The sequence below is a fragment of the Euprymna scolopes genome, chromosome 18 (assembly GCF_053919585.1).
Source record: "Euprymna scolopes isolate OS-2025 chromosome 18, ASM5391958v1, whole genome shotgun sequence".
NCBI classification, from domain to species: Eukaryota; Metazoa; Mollusca; class Cephalopoda; order Sepiida; family Sepiolidae; genus Euprymna; species Euprymna scolopes.
This window is the reverse complement of record NC_136499.1, coordinates 116,519,626-116,545,205: the sequence shown is the minus strand read 5'-3', so window position 1 is coordinate 116,545,205 and position 25,580 is coordinate 116,519,626. Positions and strand designations below refer to the sequence as shown.

At 36.1% G+C, this 25,580-nt stretch overlaps 1 protein-coding gene and 1 pseudogene across 26 annotated transcripts in view; one reads left to right on the top strand and one right to left on the bottom strand.

Moving 5' to 3' along the window:
- LOC145297783 (FH1/FH2 domain-containing protein 3-like) overlaps window positions 1-25,580 on the bottom strand; it is a 760,653-nt gene that overhangs the window by 313,737 nt on the left and 421,336 nt on the right. For all 26 annotated transcript variants that reach the window (XM_080144059.1, XM_080144067.1, XM_080144064.1 and 23 more), the window contains one exon: window positions 8,683-9,093. In XM_080144059.1, coding sequence (XP_080000185.1) covers window positions 8,683-9,093 — 411 coding nt within the window. The remainder of the gene's footprint in view (window positions 1-8,682; window positions 9,094-25,580) is intronic.
- LOC145301536 (5S ribosomal RNA) lies at window positions 2,823-2,937 on the top strand (annotated as a pseudogene).

Genomic DNA, 25,580 nt, shown 5'->3' with positions numbered 1-25,580 from the left:
TACCAGTTGTCAAAATTTCAGCTTTTCACAGTTGTTATTTTTTTAAGAAATATTAGGTTTTAAAATTTTGTCCCTTAGTTTTGGGCGCTACTGTATACTTTCTATATAATGGTTTTATCACATAAAGAGTGGTCTTATCGGAGCACATTATATTAAAATACTTGTAAAACAAACGCAAGAATGCAACACTGCGGTGATGGACAAGGTTTACAACCAACACAACGAATAATTGTGAAGTTTATCCGTTGCTTTAGTCACGAAGCTTGAATTTTTAAATTGGGGGGGGGGCAGTAGGGTGTTGATGATCCAATTTCCTCAGTAACCATTATGGATAGACTCCGACCCTTCAGAAAACTCTTCATCCTTTCATAGAATTTATTCGTTCTTTTCTACTTGCTATTTCTATCTATGGTCAGTATTTACATTGGTGACCATTTGAGACTTTCAAGTGCCGTGTGTGCTCTCCGCTTATCTCGGCATTGTTTCCAGTCTTTTAGTACTTCCCCTTGCCACTGAACTCGAGCAGTGCCGATTCAGGAGAGGTGTGGTTGGCGAATGTACAACCTTTGCCTCACAATTACACGCGCAGCTTCTCTTTCAAGGGGTATCCGTTATCTCTTGAGGCTGAACGGAGACATCGCATCATTTTTTTTCTATCTACTTTCCCCCTTCCCCTCTTTCTATCCTCACTCCTCCCCTTCCCTGTTTCTCTCTCTCTCTATCTCTATCTCAAACTCCCTATTACCTTCTGTCTTTCTTTCTGAATCTATCTTTCTCTCTCCTCACTATCTCCTTTTAATTTCATCCGTACGTTGGATTCTTATTTACTCTGGATTTTACTATATATGCATGACCTATTTGGGCACGACAAATGTACGACTGAGTACAACAACTTCGTCTGCTGCTTCTCTAGGAATGTCATTCGAGCAACCTGTGATGACGAACGACCGCTGATTCTAAATACTCGAAAGATATATGCAAAAAAATAAACTTTAATTTTTTCTTTGAACCTGAAAAATAAAATTAAACAAAAAAAACAAAACTTTTCTTTTTGATGGACTGGCATAATGTTTTTTTTTTCCGTGAAAAATATTTTGTAGATTGTCACAAAATAAATAAAAAAATGTCAGTCCGTCTAAATTAAAATCGATTTTATTTTAGCATATTTGTTACTGTGTTAAAAAAAATTGATTGTTTTAGGCTTAAAAATAGCAAGCGTTTATTTCTGGAAAATACTTTTTAGGTTTTACACAAAATAATCGTACGTATTTTTGGTTTAATATTCATTATTCTCTCTTAAGTATGCAAAAATTCTTTAATATTTTCCCCTAACCCTGAAAAAAAAAAAAAAAACAACATGCTTATATTTTACAACGATTTTTAACGAACCCCCCCAAAAAATAAAACAAACGAAAACAAAACAAAATAAAAACAAACAAAAAGAAACAAACAAAAAACAAAACAAAAAATATGCTAGTTCGATTAAATTAAATCGAATGCTTCTTATTCATTTCTTTTTGTATAACCTTAAAAAAAAATCAATATTTTATTTTGAGGCTTATAAAATCAATAGTTGTCCGTCGACACAGGTTGCTTGAATGATGTGCCCAGAGAAGCAGCAGGAGCAGTTGTCTACCTAGTCGTACATTTGTTGTGCCTAAATCAGTCGTACATATATAGTAAAACCGTATCTATTCGCAATTACTCTATTCCCTCTCTATCGCCAATCTCACCTCTTCCCTTTTTTCTAGCTCACCCCTACACTCTTCTTCTTCTTGCTTGGCCTTCTTCTTTGCGTGTCTTTGAAACATCTAATACGACAGTTAGCCATTGTATTTGGCGTAGCCATTTGCATTATTTCGCCTTATTCTATAAAACCTTTCAAGCTGGACCGATTGAGTAGCAAATCTATACAATGGCAGCGCTCCCCCACACGGCCGCAACTGACGTTATAGATGGCCCTCGCACTAAAGTCCCGTAACCTGCTGACGTCACTAAATAAAGGCGTACATACTCCTCTCTGCATTTGCAAATGATTGGATCCGTTTTGTAATCTCAATGTATAACAACTTTTCATTGCCCGATTCCCGTTCTCCCGCGGCTGAGTATCCCCCAACTGAACCCAGAAGGTTTCTAAGCCAGAAGGGAACACTTCAGACGGGGATTCACATGGCAGAAGAAAGGGAGCATTTTTGATAAAAAATTTTTTTAAGTTCATAAATTGATTTTTAATTAATTTTTTTCTCGGAAACAAAGAAATTCGTACGCACTTAGCGATCTTCCAAGTGCGAATCACTGTGCCTGGCTGCACCGGTTCAAAAACGTTGGTAAAGGTATATCTTTTTTGCAAACACGTTCGATTTGGAGGCAATGAGTGTGTGTGTGTGTGTGTGTAATTGGTTTCTTGTTATTATCTTTGTAATAGCAAAACAATAATGTGAGCTAATTATGCAAGCAAGTGGAAGGCGAGTTTCGAAAGATTACGAGTCGTAAATAGATCGGAATGTAGACAGCAAATATTTTGATAAAGAAACAAAGGACAGCCGATAAATGGATGAAGCAATTACAAGGAGAGAGGGAGATAAAGAGAAAGGGAGATAGGCAAAGAGAAAGAGAGATAGATAAAGAGAGACAGATAAACAGAGAGGTAAAGCGAGAGGGGGTGCGGGTGACGATGTATGAGAGAGAATAATTGCGAAAAAAAGTAAGCATATATGAGACATAGAGAGAGGGTGTATGATTGAGAGAGAGAGAGAGAGAGAGAGAGAGAGAGAGAGAGAGAGAGAGAGAGAGAGAGAGAGAGAGAGAATCCGTATGTGGGATTATACGGCATAATCACGTTGACGCCGGTTCTCGTTGGAGCACCGAAGTTAAGCAACGCTGAGCTTGGTTAGTACTAGATGGGTAACCATTTGGGAATTCCAGGTGCTGTATGTGTTCTCCGCTTATCTCGGCATTGTTTCCAGTCGTCTTGAATCTCCACTTGCCATTGGTATTTTACAACGTTTAGTTGCGCAACTCTTACCACAGAAATTCCACGTGCAGGCAACCTTTACAGAAGGGATAGTCTGTCAAGACTGAAGGAAGTTACCATGTGAGCCAGAGTGGTGTGTGGATGATCGTGCATTAGAGAGAGAATGAGACGAAGAGAGAAAGTACGTGTGTATATGTATATACCAGAGATAATCTATGTGTGTGTGTGTGTGTGTGAGAGAGAGAGAGAGAGAATGTATACATTGATGTAAGAGGGAGATAAATCGAAAGATAAAGAGATAGAGAGAAGGGGTAGAGTAAGGATGTATGAGCGAGAATAATTGAGAAAAAGTGAGAGTGTATGATTATATATATATATATATATATACATATATATATATATATAAGAGAGAGAGAGAGAGAGAGAGAGAGAGAGAGAGAGAGAGAGAGAGAGAGAGAGAGAGAAACTGTTTGTATCAGAGAGCATCTGTGAATGAGCGAGCTTTAGAGCGAGAATAGGAGAGGGAGAGAATGAGCGTATATTAAAGAGAATAAGAGAGTGGGAAATTGCGTGTATGTGTGTGTACCAGAGACAATTTCTGTGTGTGTGCGTGAGAGAGATTGGTTGGTTGTTTTATGGCATATCAACCCTTTTCATGTTATTTAATGCCAAATCCAGTTATTTTGAAGAAAAGTTTTTTTTAATAGAACATTTTTTTAAAAGTCATTTTCTATTTAACCCATAATTGGGACCCTAACAGGTACTACCCCCCCCCCCCCGAGTCAGAGTGGATCTAGGAGCAATGGCAATTAAAGGGTGGTTCCACACTCCCCAAAGTCCGCAAGCTGGGGCTTCATCATCGGATATAGTTTAAGGTCATATCCAGGACCGCGTGTGTGCATGAGAGAGAGAGAGAGAGAGAGAGAGAGAGAGAGAGAGAGAGAGAGAGAGAGAGAGAGAGAGAGGTGTATGAGTTTTCTGCATCTCAGAATAAAAAAATGAGCTAATATTTAGTAAACTTTCTCAGAAAACTGGACAAAATATAGATAGATACATATGTGGAGAGTGTGAAAAAAGGTGCGTAAGAAAGAATGAATGTCTATGATAGATAGATAGATAGATAGAGAGAGAGAGAGAGAGAGAGAGAGAGAGAGAGAGAGAGAGAGAGAGAGAGAGAGAGAGGGGTGTATTGATGTAAAAACACAATTGTGCATGATTCCAGATAGATAAACAGTGAGTGGAGGACAGTGGAAATCGAAAAACAAAGGATGAAGAAGAAAATACAAAGGAAGCCAAGAGAACATGACTAATGGGGGTTGGAGAATAGAGGAAAAGAGGAGGAGGAGGGGGAGTAGGAGGAGGAGGAGGAGGAGGAGGAAAAATGAAAAAAGAATAAAGTGGGAGAGGAAGCGAAGGGAAAGGGGTATGAAAAGGCGAATGAAAAACAAAAAAACAGAGAAGTGGATGAGAGAAGTGGGTGACTCAAAAAAATGAGCTGTGAAAGTTTAGAAAGAACGAAAGGCGTAGAAGATGAAAGAAAGATCCCTCCCTCTCTACCTAAGATTGCAGTTCCTTTCTGTTTATTTATTCAAGCACCGCATGTACAGGTTGGAACGATAAAATTGTCGTAATAGAAAAGACGACATCATTCCATTTCCGTTTGATGAAAACCGGTTTTCATTTCTTTTTTTTTTGTTGTTGCAAACAATCTACTAGTTGGCCAGTTGTGTACAAATCTCAAGAGCGATAGAAGCCTTCTATCATGTCTGAAAGTGACACAATACTCAACGAGCGAGATGGGAGATGCGCCGCTGTACAACTCATGCTCTCTACCGATCCAAGTTATTACAGCAAGGCCATTTCCAGCACCCTCAAAATGCATAGCTGTATTGCTACGGATAACAGGGACGTGCGCCGAGTGATGAAAACAAAGTTTCCGGCCACGGTTATGGTCTTTGGTGAGTTTTCACATCATGGCACCTCACATCTTCGAAGTCGGCTTTAAAGTTAACACCAAAGTGCACTTGGATGTGCTGAAGAGTGTAGTGATTCCCTGGTCCAATCAGGTGGTCGCTGGTAGACCTTGGGTGTCTTGTTTTTTTTTTAGGGCGACAATTTTATTGTTTAACCCTGTTTATTAGTAAAGTATATTTTCATCAATAAGGGACATGTATTTATCGCGAGGTCACTTACGGTTGCGCCGAACATATAAAATTCGTCTTTTTACTTAAGTAATAGCGTATGGCGGTTGTATGCAAATGATGAACTTTGTGCGAAGTGACGTCACTGTAAGGAAAAAGAAAAAAAGATTATAAAACGTGATTGTGCTTCTTCTCTCTGACCTCTGCCCTCTCAAATGTCATCGTCGGTCTGTGCAGACTTATTTTTATAGTCTTTTTTCTTTTTCCTTGCGGTGACGTCACTTCGGATACAGCTCAGAATTTGCACACAGCCGAGATACGATATTGTGCACCCATTCATATGTTGAAAAAAAATTCTCTACAAAAAATTTAAAACCACTTCCGAGACCCCCCCAAGAAAACCCTCAAAAGTCCCCACAAAAAATATGAATACATATAAAATATTCCAGCGCATAGTCTGTTCAACCCTTTCACTTTAAAATATTTTTTCTTTTTCCTTGTAGTGACGTCACTTCGCAAACGGCTCGGCATTTGCATAGAGCAGCCATACTCTCTTACACTTGATGTACTTTAGGTTATAACGTTAAAACGAAAAATCGTAATAGAAAAATGTAATATGTGTAACATTGATTCACGGAAAACGCCGAGCGCGCCCCGAGGAGCTTATTGGCACCCAATAGTTTGAATTGCTTTAATCATCCGATGTGCAACGTGAGAAATTTAGAAAATATCTATAACTTTAATAAGCGATATTGTTTAACCCTACGTTAGTTCCATGGTGTGTTTTGTCGCCTTAATTTTTCTTAAATGGTCATATAGATGGAAACTTATTTCTATTCCTCCCTCCCAGTACCACCCCCTAACCCAGTAAGGGTATAGCACACGTGGTATGGCGCAGTTGTATCTCGGTTTTCCTTTTTTTTTTTTTTACATAGGCATCACCACATTATCAAGGCCAAGAGACCACTCAAGGATAAGGGTTAAAGAGTGTACAGTAGAAATTGGACAATATAGTAATCATTAGTAATGAAAATTTGGTTAATTTGATAACTTATATGGAACGGCTCATCAAGAACTTATTTACGTTAGACTTGAAGATAACCATATTGTAGTCAGCCGGAAAGCAGGAAAACGGAAGACAATTCCACAGGCGTGCAGTTCTAAGAAAGAAGCTTTGTTCATGGAATCTACGTTTAGGTTTAGGCACAGATAAAGAGTGGGGGGAATTATTGATAGTGTTTACAGCTAGACGAGTGTTTCTTGTGAAAGTTTGGCGAGGGGGGACCATAGATTGAAGCTCAGTCGAACACTTTCCATGAAAATAACGATACATCAGAGACAAATACGCAACATCTCTTCTGTGAGATAGAGGTTGCAAGGAAGAGAAAAGGACATCTCCTACGAGGCTACGAAGTCTATTTTGAACTCTATCAAGGCAGGCCAAGTCCTTTCTAGCAGCTCCTGCCCAGATGTGGCAACAGTATTCCATCCTTGGACGTACTTGGCTCTTATATAGATAGAGAATAGCATCAGCAGTGAGATATCTACCGGATCGATAGAAAGATTCCACCATTTTTCCAGCGGTAGATATCGCTTTGTCTTTCTGGGGTGTCCAGTCACTCCAGCTGGCTAACGTAGGTATGATTTCATGATTTATATATTTTTGCATTTTTCCAGTGGGAATGAAACTTTGTAGATATAAGTATATATTATGTATCATAAAGCTACTCTGTAATATTTAATATGAAATTAGTTTGTTTTGGTATTTTCTTTATTATAAGTTTTGATGGGATTACTATTTTATTTACAATTTATTACTCTTTCAGTCTTGTAATTATGAGCTTAGATAATGTGATATCTTAATTTTTCCTTAGTTTTATAATTTGCTTTATTGTATTATTTTATATTAATATCAACAAGCTACAAGTGGATAGAGACGTCGAGTCTCTATGGTTACAGGTGAGAATTGTCTGAAGATAGCGGTTTCAATCCTACCCAAAGCCGGCCAGAGGTTTACTTAGCCAAAAACGTAGCCAGACGGCAACAACTATGGATGGCAGTAATTGCTGAGATTCGGAGTTCCTATCTCGTCGCGGTTACCACTTGATGAAGGCCAGAGGAATAGTTGGCCGAATCGGTGTGAAACGGCAACTAAAATAAAAAGAGGATAATTGTCCCTAATAAATAAAAATTAAGCTACCAGTGATTCAAACTATTCAACAGGAACTGTAGATATATCCTGAACCATCAGGATAACTATATTTTACAAAATAATTACACTTAAAACATTTTTGTATTGGGGTGAATAAACCCCTCATGAGACTAAACATGTTTGCACCACCCAGGTGACTAACGCAGGGTTAAGACCACTTTGTTTTTAAGTAATTTTTAGAGTTTTCATCAAAAACAGACGCCAAATCTTCATTATAACAAGATTCGTGCCTTATAGCCTTGAAATAACCAGTTTTATCAATGAATAATGTGTAAATCTAACCCGGTATTTAATTCTCTTCCATCGTGAGAAATGTGATATAAGAGTAAGAAAAATGAAATTAAACAATCAGCATTCCTCAGCAGAGGCGCCTCAGGCGATTAATAATAAAACAACACCTTCTCAAAGAGGGGACTTTGCTGTTTTCTTGTGTTTTATCGATTCTTGCTTTGATATGGTTGGTTCTTATCGAGTTATCGTGCTGCAGTTATTAGAGATTCAGTTTCTCGGTTCATATGTCCTTTTCGCATCCATGTCCAGGTGTTTTCGCTATTCTCATCTTTTGTCATTCTTATGAATCTTCAGTGGAGTTGTTTCTCTTCCCACTTCTCTTTTCTCGTTTTGTCGTTTGTCTCTCTGTTTTCTGTTTTGTGTTTTTTTTTTCATAATTGCCATAATTATCCTTTCAGTGTTTTGCATTATGTATTTTTCTAGTTCTTTTTTCGTGTCCTTCACACAGTCTTCTATACAGATCAGTCCTCTCCCGTCGTCTTTCCTTTTCACGTAGAGCCTGTCAATATCGTCCTTTGGGTGTAGTGCATTATGCATAGTTATGAGTTTCCTGGTTTTCTGGTCGAGTTGTCTCAGTTCTTCTGACGTGATCTACTATTTTGTTATCTAATTTACATACGTGTTTACGGTATGTATGCACTATGTAAATGAGCTAGAAAGAGAAAGTCACTCGTTCTCGTGTTGACGCGTTCTCGTGTTGGTGGGGAGAGGGAAAGGGAGGAGAGAGAGAGAGGGGGAGGAGGAGGGGAAGGAGGAATAGGCACGTTTCAATTTTGGTGTACCAGTTCTTTTGATTGCGTCTTTTTGTTTTATTTCTGTTGCAGTTTATATATGCCCGATTAGAATTTGTCACTTATATCGACTAGTTTCTGCACTCAAGGGGTTTCCTTAAGATTTCATCTATTATTATTATTATTTTTTTTTTTTTATTATTTTACCAGTCTAATCAGAGATAGTGAATCATAATAAATGAAGGGATTTTTATTGATTTATGAAAAACGCACGGTGTTCCCCGAGGGGTTGATTGACAAATCCCATATGTGAAATAAGTTTAAAAAGCTTACCTGAAATCCCGGGTATTTTTCTCTGCTTCCGGCAAACTATCGCCAGAATCAGAATCCTCAACAGTTTTCCTTTGTCGACTGCCGCTTTCCTGGGACCTATATGTACGGGTCGAGCTACTACTGGAAGGTTCTACTCTCCTACTGTTTCGCGTCGACGTTGGGGTGCTGGTGGTGTCTAACGAACGACCCGACGACGACCGGCGTGTGTAGTCGGTACCAAAGTCCACAGCTCGGCTCGAAGAGGGTTTGGGATCTGCGTTGCTCGAGCGGCTCCGACGTGTGTAGTCGGTGCCAAAATCCAGAGATGCGGAAGACTGGCGTTCGATCTTTCTTGTGCTTGGGGAGACATCGGAGCTGCTTCGATAGGAAGAAAGCGAAGAATATGGCGAGGCACTACTGCTGTAGTCGTATCTGTGGAAAAAATATATGGAAACATATTAGTTGTTATACTCTGTCACATATATATTTTATATACGCGCTAGACTTTTTAGTCCGTTAAAAACAAGTAAAAGTTACAGTCATTGATGTAAAATGAATGTTTCATGACAAATTGATGGTTGTCTATGGTTTTTGCATTAAATATCGATATATTAACCCACATTAATCCCCACTTGTGCATCGAGCGGATACAATAATACTAGCACACTTTATTATATCTTAACAAATCTTACTACAAAGTAAAATACCAGGTTGAGAAACTGGCGCGGTCTATCCTTCTCTATAGGGTAGATGGGACTCTCTTAAGCCGTAGTGAGCACCCCATCTAGTGATGGCGTCACGATCAAAAAAAATATACCCTTGATAGCCCTGGCGAAGCATCAAGTATTCAGCTACCGACAAGAATTGAATTACACTACAAACTCGTGTAGCGAGTTCAATCTCGGCCACGGCTGCGCTCGATGATTGGAACAAAGATCCATATAAAATTACAGCCAGATTGGCCACGTAGTTTCCGATTAAAAGTGGAACAGACGGCCAAACAAACAGACTAAGAGAAATCTGTACTGTTATATAAAAGGAAATTTGTCTGCGTGTATGTCTGGGTCGATTTTTATAAAATTTCACACGAAGATACTTAGTGTGCCTGGCAGTGTTCTTAGATAGGATTTGTATCGGAATGTCTTCGATAAATATCGATAATCGATATTCGAAATAATGAAAGGAGGAGCATGTGATTTTAAACAAAGTTACCACTTTACACAGCCTAATATTACAAGTGAATTTGAGAAGTTTAATTGACGCACAAGCCGAAAGGCCCGACTTATAAAATCAACAGTACATTCTTTGATATGACAGTGGCGCGTTCAAAATGAATGTTTCTGTTTAGAGCACAATTGAAGCATGATACTTGACTTTTGCATTTCAAACGTGAATTCAAGTTATTATCTCTATATATATAAAAGCGAAAATGTATGTTCGCTTTTTGCGTATGTCCAAGAAAGGCTTTTTTCAGAGAAGCAGTCGGTCGCCTAACAACTTTTTAAAACTTTTTATATCACATGTAAATCGTAATATCTCAGATTTAACAACGAAGCTCGCCTGTCTATTTAATTTGCTCGACTTCGGGAAGATAAATATTCAACAGTTTTCGCTCGCCGCATGTAGGTTAGGCCTTTTCCTATAATGTTTCTTGGGGGGGAGCATTCCCGCACTAAATGAAATGCTACCCCGCAGTCAAAAGTTGACCTCATTAAGTCATTAAAACGTGCACCTGCCAAATCCAAGTAATTAAATAAATTCAAACGTTATTCCGTTAGCATCTCGCGGTGGCCCAATGGTTAAAACCGTCGCACTCTTTATTTACAATTTTTGCCTCAAAGGTTCGGGTTCGATCCTCATACTTACCTACCAAAACATTTTTTTTATTTTACCCCCCCCCCTGGAGTTTTGATTTACCCAAAACCACACACACCTTCAAACACCCGGGCGACGCCGGGTACCCCTCGCTAGTATATATATAAAATATAAAATCAACACTCAGTTCTCTACAGTGCAATGCCGACTACAATGTATTGTGGACTAAGTTGTTGTGGGGAGGTGTGTGAAGCTTTCTTTCGGTACCCCGCGATGGATCCTCAACTATAGCAGGCAATCAATTGATTTGATCAAAACACGGGTGATTTCATAGAATTCGATGACAGTAAAAATATGGGTTGCTGCTTGTTTTTGTTTTACGGCATATCAACCCTTTTAAGGTTATTTAATGCCGAATCCAAAGCTTTTGAAGACATTTTTTTTAATAGAATGGATTTGTTGTTTTCAAGTCGGTTTCTATTTAACCCGTAGTTGGAACCCTAACAGGTACTACCACTCCGGGTCAGACTGGACCTGGGAGCAATGGCAATTAAAGGGTGGCTCCACACTTCCCAAAGCCCGCAAGCTGGGGCCTCACCACTGGATATAGTTTAAGGTCATATCCAGGACCAAAACTATGGGGGTGTGAAACATACGTTGATCATCATTCAACCTCGGGCAATGTCGGGTCTCCTTGCTAGTATAATATATAGAGAGTAAACATTAAAATTTCCCGCTTTTCGAGCGACCACCCTATATATATATATATATATATATATATATATATATATAGAGAGAGAGAGAGAGAGAGAGAGAGAGAGAGATAAAGAGAGAGAGATTATATATAGTCTTGGACGCTTTTTAACCTTATTTTTTTTATTCAATTTTCACCCCAAACAAGGCATAGTGCCAATTTGAAGCAGAGGGCTACTATCAGGGACTTAATTAGCAGGGTCATTATGAAGGTAGATGAGTAGAAAGATGTTTGTTAACATTACACTTGAACTTCTGCATATCAGTGCAGTTGGGAAAGCAGAACCCCGGAAGGGAGTTCCAAAGACACGCAGTTCTGGGGAAGAAACTATTGGAGTAAAAGGCTTTCTTGCACCTAGGGATCTCTACTGTAAAGGGATGAGACTTAGTAGCTTGTCGGGTTTGTCGGGGGTAGTTTCGTCGGGGAGGTACAAGTGTTTGCAGTTCGTCAGAGCATTCACCATTAAAGTATTTGTAGAACAGGCAGAGAGAGCAACATCTCGTCGATAGGACTGAGGCTGAAGCCTAGATGACAGTTCAGGACCTATCAGGTTGGCAACTCTCTTTTGAACCCTGTCCAGGAGCGAGAGACAAGCAGCAGATGCACCAGCCCAGATGTGACAGCAGTACTCCATACATGGGCGAATGGTGGCCTTATAGAGGTAAAAACTATATAAAAAATTTTTATGCAAATTTAATTTTTAGTCATTGGAAAATTATTTGATTTTTCAGCAATCGCTGAACAAACATGCTTTCTTGAACTCACAATAGTCCTACGGTTTTAGGGATCATCAGTTGTTTACCATGAAACACTGTTTCGGGGATTTATAGATAGTCAGGGGGATCCCCAGCGTTTCAAGAGTGTGGAGAGCTGGTGTAGTAAGGATATTGAGCAAGGGCAAGGCGTCAAAAAAATAGCATGGAAAAATAAAAGAAGCGATAAAAAAGGAAAATAAAGAAAAACAAACGAAAAAATCAAGTATTACTCTGTTTATATGTTAAAACAAAAGCAATCACTTACATGGGTGCAGACGTGAAATGCGGAGCTAACGATGCAGCCCCGACATCCACTGCTCCACGTCATCGAAATAACATTGTGTTTTTTCTATTTAAACAATTCAAGAAAGAACGGTAAACGCACATATGTGGTTGCCGAAATCGGTTAAAAAGAAACGATTTTTTGCGACCCTCCCTCCCTTTTAAACGATCATATCTATACGAAATAATTGGCCGTTTTTTCTAATGTTCACATATTATTCGACCGAGACATCGCTCTTTCAGATACTACCAGGTTCGATCCGATCCGATGCCAGTGAAAATTTCTTTTAGAAGACACACACACATACATTTTGCTTTTTATATATTAGACTAGCGGAGGGTACCTGGCGTTGCCCGGGTGTTTAGAGGTGTGTGGGCTCGGGCGCTGGGGTGGATTCAAAACATAAGAATAAGCGAAGTAAATATTTTTAAATAAAAAAAGTTAAAACTTAAAAAATCGAAAAAAACACAAAAAAACTTACGTAAGTCAAACGAACGATGTTAAATGTAAAAATCGGAAAAAAGAAAACAGAAAAACGAACGTTAAAACTTCTTTAAAAAATCTGATAAATACCCCCCCCAAAAAAAAACCTTGAAAAATGGATTAAATAACCCTGTTTCAATATCAAAATTTAAAAAAATCGGTGGGCACCCGGCGTTTCCCGGGTGTTTTTGGATGTGTGTGGTCGGGCGAGGATTGGAGTGTTAATGAAAACGTAAGAATAAGCGAAGTAAAAAAAAAAAACGTTATAAAATCTGAAAACACGTGAAAAATGGTTTAAATAACCCTGCTTCAATATTAAAATTTAAAAAATCGAAAAAAAAAGAAGACATCTCATACCACGATTCGAACCCAAAACCTTTAGATAATGACCCAGCGCTCTAACCAACTGACCTAAGTCGACGCATATGAAATTGTGTCAGTTTTTCAAATATTTAAACTAAATCAGGTTACGACGTCATATGAAGCACGCGTAGAAGCGGAATCGTTATGATAGGACGGTTTTTGCTGCCCCCACTATAGAAAACTGATCATTTTAGGATAAAGAAATTAACGTTTTTGGCCAATTTTTCGATATTTGTCGGGCGAAAGATCGAGCTTAAAAATGATACGGATCTGACGAAAATCCGTGACCCGTGTCGAAAGTTTTTGCGAGACATACAAACACACAAACATACATACACATATTTTCGCTTTTATATATATAGAAGACTAGTAGGACCCCCCCCTGGCATTGCCCGGGTGTCTGTAGGTTGTGTAGTAAGGAACCCCGAAAAAAAGTGGTAGGAGCAGTGAGGGGGGAATAAAAAACAGGATGCATTATTTATTTTAATTTTTTTACATAGGAATCGCCACTTATCAAAGACCAGAGACAACTCGAGGATAAGAGTTAATGGGTGTACATAAGTCAATGGGATTGTAGTGTAGTAATCGTTAGTAGTGGAAATTTTGTAAATTGGATTACTTAGGGGGACGGTTTATCAAGAACTTGTTTACATTGGACTTGAAGACAATCAAATTGTAGTCAGCTGGAAAGCAGGCAAACGGAAGAGAGTTCCATAGATGTGCAGCTCTAAGAAAATAGCCTTGTTCATGAAAAAAACTTTGTTCATGGAATCTACATTTAGGTTTAGGCACAGATAAAGTGTGGGGGAAATTATTGATAGTGGTTTTGGCGAGATGAGTGTTTTTCGTGAATGTTTGGCGAGGGGTAGGACCATAGATTGAAGCTCAGACGAGCACTTGCCATGATAATAGCGATAAAGCAGAAATAGGCTTGCAGCGTCTCTTCCGTGGGAAAGAGGTTGCAGGGAAGAATAAAGGGCACCACTCACTAAGTAACGAAGTCTATTTTGAATTCTGTCAAAGCAGGATAAGCTGCTTCTAGCAGCTCCTGTCAGATGTGGAAATAGTACTCCATATCTGGCCAAACCGGAAGTAGCGAAGGTTTAAATTAAGGCTGGTCAATCAAAAAGAGGGGATAACTTTCGAAAATATCGACGAAAAAAAAAGCAACCCCTCCTTGTAAAACAGTGCCCAGGTAAAGGTGAGGAATTCATGTTTTGAATCAATTTTTCGGTATTTGTTGTCCGAAGGGTCGAGCTTCAAAACGATACCAATATCATAAAAATTCGTCGCCTCTGTCTAAAGTTTTATGCAGACATACATACATACATACATACATACATTTAAACAGAGAGGTGAGCTTTATATTATAGATGTTGTGAATATTTTAATAGTTAAATAATTTTTTACCCAAGTTTCACTACTTATCAAGGCCCAAAGGCCACTCGAGGAAAAGGTTTAATGAATGTAAGCGGGTGGTGTAGTAATCTATATATATGAAAGCGAAAATGTATGTATGTATGTATGTATGTATGTATGTGTGTATGTTTGTGTGTCTGCTAAAAACTTTCGACAGACACAGCAAAAATTCACAAATTTGGTCTCATATGAAATCCCCGTCCTTCGCCCGACAAATATCGAAAAATTGGCTAAAAACGTTAATGTTTTCACCCTGAAATCAACACTTTTCTACAGGGGGGTCAGCAAAAACCGTCCTCTCATGACGAGATCAGTTCTACGCATGCGTCAGACGACGTTATGACATGATTTAGTTTAAATATTTGAAGAACTGAGAGAATTTCATGTGTGTCGTGTTAGCTCAATTGTTAAAGCGTTGGGTCATTATCTAAACTTTTTTGGTTTGAATCGTGGTGTGAGATTTTTTTTTTTCGATTTTTGAAATTTTAATATTGAAGCAGTGTTATTTAAGCCATTTTTCACGTAACGTTCGTTTTTCTGTTTTTTTTTTTACTTCGCTTATTCTTAGGTTTTCATTAACGCCCCAACCCCAACCGACCACACACACAAAAACACCCGCGTACCCACCGATTTTTTAAATTTTAATATTGAAAAAGGCTTATTTAAGCCATTTTTCACATGTTTTTTTTTTCCGTTGTTATTTTTCAGATTTTTTAAAGCAGTTTTAACGTTCGTTTTTCTGTTTTCTTTTTTGTTTTTGTTTTTTTTGATTTTTACATTTAACATCGTCCGTTTGCCTTACGTTCGTTTTTTCTGTGTTTATGTATATATATGTATATATATGTGCATATATATGTGCATATATATGTATATGTGTATATATATGTTTATATATATATGTATATATATATATGTATATATATATGTATATGAATATATATGTATATGAATATATATATATGCATATGAATATATATATATGCATATGAATATATATATATGCATATGAATATGTATATATGCATATGAATATATATATATATATATATATATATGCATATGAATATATATATAATATAAAGCTGAACGTCTCTGTGTGTGTCTGGTCACGAATAGTCTCATATATGGTTGACTATTATAGAAAACTGATCACATATAATGATAGAAGATGTATCGAGAAACAGGAATGGGTATGTTTGATCTGGCATAATGATGATTCATTGAAATTGTGGTGTCTGCGTACGCGCCTGGTCCACAAAGTGTGGAAATAAAAAAAATTAAAAATTAAAAAAAAAAAAACGTTTACATGTGTTTTTGATATAGATGTACATAATAATACTTTGATAAGTATGTTTTAATTTAAATAGGGATGGTATAATAAAATTGTGGGGTCTGCGTTCGTGCCTGGCCTCCATGGAATGGGAATAGGCACAAACTTGCGTAAGTATACTTTGATAATTATGCTTCAGTTTGAAGAAATATGGTATAATAAAATTATGGGGTGTTCGTACGCGCCTGACCTCCATAGAATGGAAATATGTCACAAAGTTTAACAAGGTTTTTTTAATATAGATCCACAGAATATTGTGATAAGTGTTTCAGTGTGAACAGGTATGGTATAATTATGGGGTTTATTTATTTTATTTTTACTTTCATCATATTTTGCTTTGGTTTTGATACCCGCAAATTCGAAGCACTCTCTTTACAACCCTTTCTTTTCATAACCTATCATAGTTTCATAAATCGGAGTCCATTTTCTGTAGGCTGTTCTTGAACCCAGTCAACAACGGGTACTTTTGCTAGTATATATATATATATATATATATATATATATAGATAGATAGATAGATAGATAGATAGAGAGAGAGAGAGAGAGAGATGATGTAAAGATTGGGTTAGGATTATTATATAATATAGATTCCTGTAAACATTTGTTTATTGTTGGACGGTGGGACGTGAAAATTCTACCCGTCTTAAGACTTGTACTCTTCTAGTATAATATTTATATAAGAATCTGATTGTTCGTTTCTTATTCGTATGTTACGCTTTGAAAAAGACCAAATACAATGCTTTGAGGCCACACTGCTTAAAAAAAATGCAAAATCCGCAAAATTTTGCTTTAAGAGTCCAATCTGGAAAATTTGAATACGAATATGGGAGTAATCTCCCTTATATGGAGTCTCATTTTCGAATGAGGCTAGGGCTAGGACAACAGCATATTTTTTTCCTTGTTTTGACTCTCAGGTATATATCCATTGATATCTTTTATGTTTTTATATAGAGTGATGTAGTTAATTAATTGTGACTGTATCGGACTCGAGAGTAAAAACAATGAAAAGAATATGCTGTTGTCCTATCCCTTGTACTGGGGTCCTGGATTGAAGAAGTAATTTAAAAATTGCCCCTTACAATGTGATTTTATAATTAGTATTCAGCTATGTAGCACAATATTACTTTCTAAGTATGTATTAGTACTTATTAATTTATCTCATTTGGGCCAGTTTTATATTCAAAATAAAATGGACACTATTTTCAGAGAAATTATAACAAACTCATATTTGCTGCATTGTTAATTGCTTTTCTGCTTTAAAACTAATTTTTTGTGCTATCCAAAAATATCTACTTTATCAAAAAAGATTTGTTCATCTGATAAATTTCTCAATTCGCGGAATTCTCACGTGTCCTGTTACTATTATAGACATAAAAAACAATAAAATAAACAAAGATAATAAAATACTTCGCAATTAAATCAGTTATATATCCTCAGGCAACGCCGAGAAACAGGTCCTGCTAGTATTAAATGCTTTCGCTAATGTGATTTTTTTTTTTTTTTTTGTCCGGTCATATTATTTTCTTTCTTTTTAATTTAACATTGGTTGTCTCAATTAAATCAGTTATATATCCTCAGGCAACGCCGAGAAACAGGTCCTGCTAGTATTAAATGCTTGTGCTAATGTTTTTTTTTTTTTTTTTTTTTTGTCCGGCCATATTATTTTCTTTCTTTTTAATTTAACATTGGTTGTCTCAAATGAAATGTTCTGGTAAATATTAGGGTCTGTAAAAAGGAGGAAAACCCTCGACTATTTCTCAAATCAAACGAAACAAGCCGAACTACTTTTTTTCTCTCTCTGGGAACGAATTTTTAAATGATGTGCACGAATATCCGGTCTTTCTATCTTTGTTATCAGCGGAAGAAGGTGTCGACTTACAACTTCCGATGTGAAAAAAAGTCCCCCTACCCGATTCGTTACATAGAATCCCCTCCCTTGAATTCCCTTTGAAATTAAAAGCTAAGAATATACTATCAGCAAAAGGTGATCCAATGCCCCCCCCCTATATATATATATATATATATATATACTAGCGGTAACTGGAAATTCCACAGCGAACTCTTTCATGTAAAATAATATTGATGTTGGCATTCTGTGAATGTTCAGCGTAAATGGAGACACCCTGATATTATTGTAGCTCTTTTGTTAAAACTGCAAAACTATTTATCTAAGCTGCAACGACGCCCTGCGTAGCCCTGTCATAAGATGCGCTTGAATATGATATTTTAATTCATGCGGATTTCGTATATATTATTACAGAGTCAATTTTCTATCGAGCTGTGGTGTCAAAAATAAAAAAAAAATATATATCTATATTACTTGGGTGCATCAGCTTAAATCGAAACCGAAACCAAAACTTATGAAGAATTTTTTCTTGGTAAAATTATTTATTACAAGAAATGGAAGTCCATAACAATTAAACGATAGTCACTCGGGAGAAAAAAGATGTAAGAGTGACACAAAAGAACACACACTATCTTATTAATATATAGGTTTATAATATATTCTCATAAAATTTCAGCCAGATCGACCAAGTATTTTCCAAGAAACCTTCTAGAGTAAATGTGATATTGTAGTGACTAATCCCTGTGAATCACTATAAATCTCTGTGCATCGAACGGATACCCTAATTCCAAATTCATTGGACCTTATAATAACAAAAGTTGATGCAAATTTTCAGTCAGATCGGCCCATAGTTTTCGAGAAGAGCAATGGACAGACTGACACACATGCATAAAGACAGATAGGCAGACAAACTAAGAGAAATCTATATATTTATAAAAGTGATCTTGTCTGTCTGAGGAACGGTCACTATCAAAGTACTGTCAATTTTTTATCTATAAACTTATAGACTTGAAACTTGATATATAAGGTATTTGGACCCGCGGAACAAATTCGATTTGGTCTTTATAAAAAATAGCTGCTAAGGAGTTATAATTGAAAAAAAACCATAGAACATGACAAGCACTAGTCTACTTAAAGTGCTCCTCTACCCATGCGCAAATATACATTTATAGGTTAAACAACGTTATTTTTTTAGTTTCTGTATGCGCATGGACGTGACTCAGAAGATAACAAATAAGGTTGAAGAGTTATATGTTTTGATTTCGATTCCAGCAAATGTCATCAAGCCCATATATATATATATATATATATATATATATATATATATATATATATATATATATATATATATATGCTTTTAACAATGTGTGCTTGAATATATATATATATATATATATATATATATATATATATATATGCTTTTAACAATGTGTGCTTGAATATATATATATATATATATATGTATATATATATGCTTTTAACAATGTGTGCTTGAATATATATATATATATATATATATATATATATATATGCTTTTAACAATGTGTGCTTGAATATATATATATGCTTTTAACAATGTGTTCTTGAATATATATATATATATATATATATATATGCTTTTAACAATGTGTGCTTGAATATACACAGATATATATATATATGTGCTTTTAACAATGTGTTCTTGAATATATATATATATATATATATACATATGTTCAAGCACACATTGTTAAAAGTAACAAAAAGCTTCTGCTTAGTAAAACCTTCTTTATTTTTAATTTTTCGTATTATCTTTCTTGTATACACATCAAACATATGGATGTATGGTCCAAAATATTTTTATCTTCTCGAAGTATCCACGGTTTTAACTTTTCGTGAAATAGCCTTCACATCATCAGGAAAGTGCGTTAGTTTCGGTAAGGAATTATGGGAAGATTTATATAAATAGTAGTTGAGGTACGAGCGAAGCTCATTGTTACTGCTTACAGCGGTGGGGGCGTTTGTAGAAAAGTGAGGAGCGCATGCCTGTTCTAGGGTCAGTAGCAGGAACGGGTGAGTGTAGGAGAGGGGAGGGAGTCACCACGCAGTCTATTCACTAACAAAAGTCCTATATGACGTCATTAGCCCATATCTACCAAGTAAATATAATGTAAAATCTTCACAAAAACTTACAAATACTTAAATCTAAACAATCTCATAACAAAATAATAGCCTCTCTTGATGTTGAAAGCTTATTTACAAACGTTCCCGTAAGAAAAAAATATTGATATAATCCCTAACCACAATACAAAAACCCATCTCCCCCTTAAATTAACGAAAAAATACTTAAAAAATTACTTCTAGTCTGCACCACTGGAGTTATCATTCTACGATCACATATGGAACATTTACACCCAAGTCTAAAGTAAATAAGTTCTTGATGAGCCTACCTACTATAATTCTTGCCTTCTAAATTTCAAGAGTGAATGCCCTCACCAATACAAAATAGCCATCATCAAAAACCTCCTCAACCGAGTAAAACTTACCTGTTTCAACAAAAAATACTTATCATTTAAATAAAATAATTAAGAAAGTCCTCATAAACTTTCCCAACACAAAGTTTTCCAAATTATATTGTTGATCAACACATAAACTCCATGCTCCAGAAGTTAAACAATACTCTCACTAACAATAACACTCTCAACACCACAACTCCAATACAATGAACCTATTCTATTGCAATCAAATGCATCCGGACTTTAAGTTAGAAGAAATTGCTATAAAAAACATCATCCATAGACAACAATAACATTAGATTCATCATTTACTATAAAAAATTAAAACCTAAAACTTATTTATTAAAAACAACCCCTCCTCTCCTCTTAAACCACTAGAATGGACCAACGTCATCTATAAGTTGAAATTCCCCTTGGGAGAATGTAACTCATATAACAAGAATGCAGCTAACAGTTACATTGGACGTACGAGCATAACATTATCATGCCGCCTCATCTGTGATAATGTCGAATATAATGCAATCTTCCAAAATTTACATAAAACCATCAATGCCCCCTTAAATTTCAGATAAATTCTAATTAACAACACTAAAATACTACACCATGAAATTAACGTAAAAAAAACTTGACATCCTTAAAGCTATTTATATCAAAACGCAAAAACCTAGCCTAAATCAGGTTACATTTCAGAATAGTACCAATACGCTCAAATGCCTAACATAACTCCCCTCTCCCCACCACACACCCGTTCCTACTACTGACCCTAGAACAGGCATGCTCTTCTCATTTTCTCTTACCACACAAACAATACCCCCGCTGTTAGCAGTAACAATGAACTTCGCGTATACCCAAACAACTATTTAAATAAATCTTCCCATAATTCCTTACCGAAACCAGCACACATTCCTGATGATGTGAAGACGATTTCACGAAAAGTTAAAACCGCAGACACTTCGAGAAGAAAAAATGCTTGAACCTTACATCCATATAAAAAGATAATACAAAAAATCGAAAAAACAAAAAAAGGTATTAATAAACAGAAGCTTTCTGTTATTTTTAACAATATCTGCCTGAATGAAAAAATACTGCCTAAATTCACTCTATATAATATATAGTAATTTATAAAAAATATATGGCAATTAAGCTACACAAAATATTCCGCGTTTCATTACCGTGAGCTTAATTGTCATATATATTTTCATAACTTACTACCTAGCTCTAGTTATGTATTGAGCACTGTTTAAGTAAATACTGAAAATTTACGCACAAAATTATATTTTCATATATTAATTCATGTGATTAAATAAGTATATATATATACTTACATAAATTATAATATATGTATATATATGTATATATCCTTATATAAATAAGTATATATAGAGAGTCATCCACATACAGTACTGTTTCGCTATTTCACAGCTAATCAGTGTGGCTCGATAGAAACCTGGCCGCTTAAATGACAGTCAAGGCTTCTCACCGTTACGCTATACGCCTGCTGCTGTGTGGGTAATGAATTAACAATGTTTTGACATCGTCCAAATGCCTCTGCTCGATTTGTTTACACAAAGAGCGTCGGTTTATACGCTAATGGCGATTTGTATATCACTTCCAAAAATGCTCAACCCAAGATAGGGAGCATTATAGTCATCCACATAGAGTACTGTTTCGCTGTTTCACAGCTCATCTGTGCGGCTAGACAGGCAACTGCCTCAAGCCAGGATCGAAACCTCACCGCCCAAATGACAGTCTCACCATTACGCTATACGGATGCTGCTGTGTGGGTAATGCATTTAACGATGTTTAGTTTTGACATCGTCCGAATGCCTCCGCTCGATTTGTTTGCACAAAGAGCGTCGCTTTATACGCTAAGGGCATATATATATATATGTGTGTGTGTGTGTGTGTGTGTGTGTGTGTGTGCGTGTGTGTGCATATACGTATGTATTTGAAATTACTACTATATGTATTAGGTACAATATAATAATCAATAGTGTATTGGCTCTATAATAATAAATACGAAATCTGCATGAATTTAAATATCATATTTAAGAGTATTTTACGACCGGGCAAGGTCGGGCGGCCAGCTAGTATAATATAAAATTGTGTTTATATTACTAATGCACAAATCTGTTCCACATAGTATCCACCTACTTTTCGACCAGCATGTGTATGACAGATCATGAAATGTATTACGATTACGTTTAACATATATTTTTTTACTCCCTTGTCAGCAATTAAGACTCAAGATCAGATGTAGTTTTGAGAAAGAAACGCATTGATAAGCGCATTCTGGCCTACAAAAAAAAAAAAAATGCCACAGTAGTGCTGCCGACATTCCCTCGGTAGGGGCGCATTAGCAAAACTCTAACTCCTCTTCAGAGAGAAGACAATGTTTGTGAGGATGGACCCTCTAGGACTGAATCATTCCATAATTCGGTTGCAACAAAGTCAGGAGAGTGACGATGGCCAAGCGGTTAACGCTATGGACTGACAACCTGGGCGTGCCAAGTTCGAATCCATTTCGTTTCACAGAAGCAGTTCGACTTCGTGATGTTGGCAACCTTCACGTGGTCCTCCAGTAAATGCCAAATATCCTTCTAGAAAGAATCGCTACAATTATATAAAAGGAAATTTGTCAGTTTGTGTGCTTGGCGCTATAATAATAAATAGTTTACTTTAACTTAATTATGTTGGCAACTGTCATACGCTTCCGCATTTAAATGTTCGATGTCTTACTTGAGATGCTTCCAACTAGAAAGATACCCGGGAAACGAATGCCAACAATAATCACCTGATTGATACGGAAATGTACGAATAGCAATCATCATCATCATCATCATCATCATCATCATTATCAACATCATCACCATCACAATTATCATCATCATCATCATCATCATCATCAGTATCATCATCACAATTAGCCACATCACCATCATCATCAACATCATTCTCAACAATATCATCAGCATCAACATCATTAATCATCGTCAGCATCATCACTCATCACCACCAATATCATCATCATCATCATCATCATCATCATCATCATCATCATCATCACAAGCATCATCACAAGCATCATCATCATCATCACCATCACCATCACAATTAGCCACATCATCATCATCATCATCATCATCACAATTAGCCACATCACCATCATTATCATTCTCAACAATATCATCATCATCATCATCATCATCATCATCAACTTCACTAATCATCATCAACATCATCACTCATCAACAACAACAATTTGTTATTTTACTAGAAACGTGTTTATAGTAATCTTAGACAAGACAGTTACACAGATGGGCAAGCTTTAGCCTATCCCATGCAGATGGTTATTGGAGATTTATTTCAGCATCCTAATTAGCATTCTTAACGTTATCACATATGGCATCCTGTACGTCGTATTTGGTGTATTTTTAATGATCAACCTTTTAATGTTTATTAGCAAAGTTTCAGCCAATGTTGATTCAAACCTTGATCATGCGCATCTCTTTCAGAATTGGGAATCTTGTTGTCGAACTTGAGAACCTTTATGTTGAACTTGGGAATCTTGACAGAATTTTGAACTGAAACTCTTTTTTTTAATTCACAAGAGTTGATTGTTCTTATGCCGCCAGCCATCGTTTGTATTAATGTTATGTTATTCTTAGATAACAATGGTTCTCACAGTAGACCTCATAATATCGATCTATAGATCGATATCAATCCGTAGTAATAACTATTGATCTATAGTGATAAGTATTAAGATTATATATCTAAAACAAAATTAGACTTAAGTTTTTCAAAATTCATACTAAAATTGTTCGCAAGAACATGTGACGTAACGGATAAAGTACTTAGTGAAATTCACTTGTAATGACACTCCTCTTGTGAATTACGTAGGACTTCTGCTCAGTCATGACGGAAAGAGAGTATGCCATATTCATGGATTAAATAAAGGAATCCTTTCAAAATTCTGTGCAGATTCTTGAATCTGTCAGAAAGATTCCCGAGTTCAACAAGATGCACTGAAGAAGATCGGCCGAAACTTTAAGAAAATAACACTCAAGAAAAGTAGTTTGAATAATCTAAATCAAGGATCGGCAACCTATATCCTACAAGCTGGATCTGGCCCGCAAAGGCATTTTGACCAGCCCACGAGCCTGATATCCAATGACTATATTTTTAACATGTGAGATCAAATTTGAATTCTATGACCGCAAAAAATCACAATCAAAATCCAACCACTTTTATTGCTGCGTAAAAAAAAAAAAAAAAAAATTAAGAAATAGATATTTAAAAAAACTCAGAGCGAATTTGACCGACCGAGCAGCAACAGACAGTCGGGGACAATTTCAAAGGGCAAATGTCGGTTTTCTGTTTCACTTCTTTAACAGCGACCCCTCATAACCCTAACCCGCCTATCCTTGCCATCTATCCCATTTAAGTTGTTGAACTCTTTCAATCGGCCATGTTTTTATCTTTTAAATACCAGTTTCAAACATACACATCATAATTTCATCCATTTCGCTCCGGGTGATTTTTTTTTCACTTTGAAGTATTTTGACGTTTCTTGAGAAAAACTATCTTTTGTTAGTTGCATTTTAATTTGTTTTTGTGATTTTTCAATGTTTATTTTCATTATGTTTTTTAATATTTAGGTTGATAGGGGTTTACATATGTAATGTTTCTTAATTTTTCATTAATTACCTTAGTCTGGCCCGCGACTCGTCATTGTAACATGATCCGGCTCGCGGGGTCGAATGAGTTGCCGACTCCTCATCTAAATAATACCTCACACAGAATTAGAATAACTATACAAAGTAGATTAGAACGGAAATGTAAAATATCGCAATATGTGTTATAGTAAAAAAAAAATAAATAAATAACAACAGGTAAGTATTTTTAATTCTTTATTTAATATCTGCCACGCTGTTATGCAATGTACAAAAAAAAATTTTTTCCTGTTTGTATTATACTAAAAAAATGGCTAGTAAATTTTCGTCTACTTAACGTTTATAGAGAGATCATTTCACGATGAAGGAAAAGGAAAAAAAGACAAAAACAGTTTCTTGGCCTGATGATTATGTATATCGTCGAAACAGTTGCTGAACATTTTTAAAATAAAAATAAAATAATAAATAAATTGATGAACATTTTTTCAAATAAATAAAAGTTCGTTTAAAAAAATCTGTGTTTTATTGGCTTCTTAAATTTGCACATTTTAATTCAAATTTAAACAACGTTTGCATCGAGAAAAAAAATATATCCAACTCATTTCACTTGAAAACCCAAAGGAGATAAGTTGGTTCTTCTTCGTTATTGTAGCGAAATTCGAAAATTGAAATATTGAATTTCAAGTGAAACTAATGGTATCTA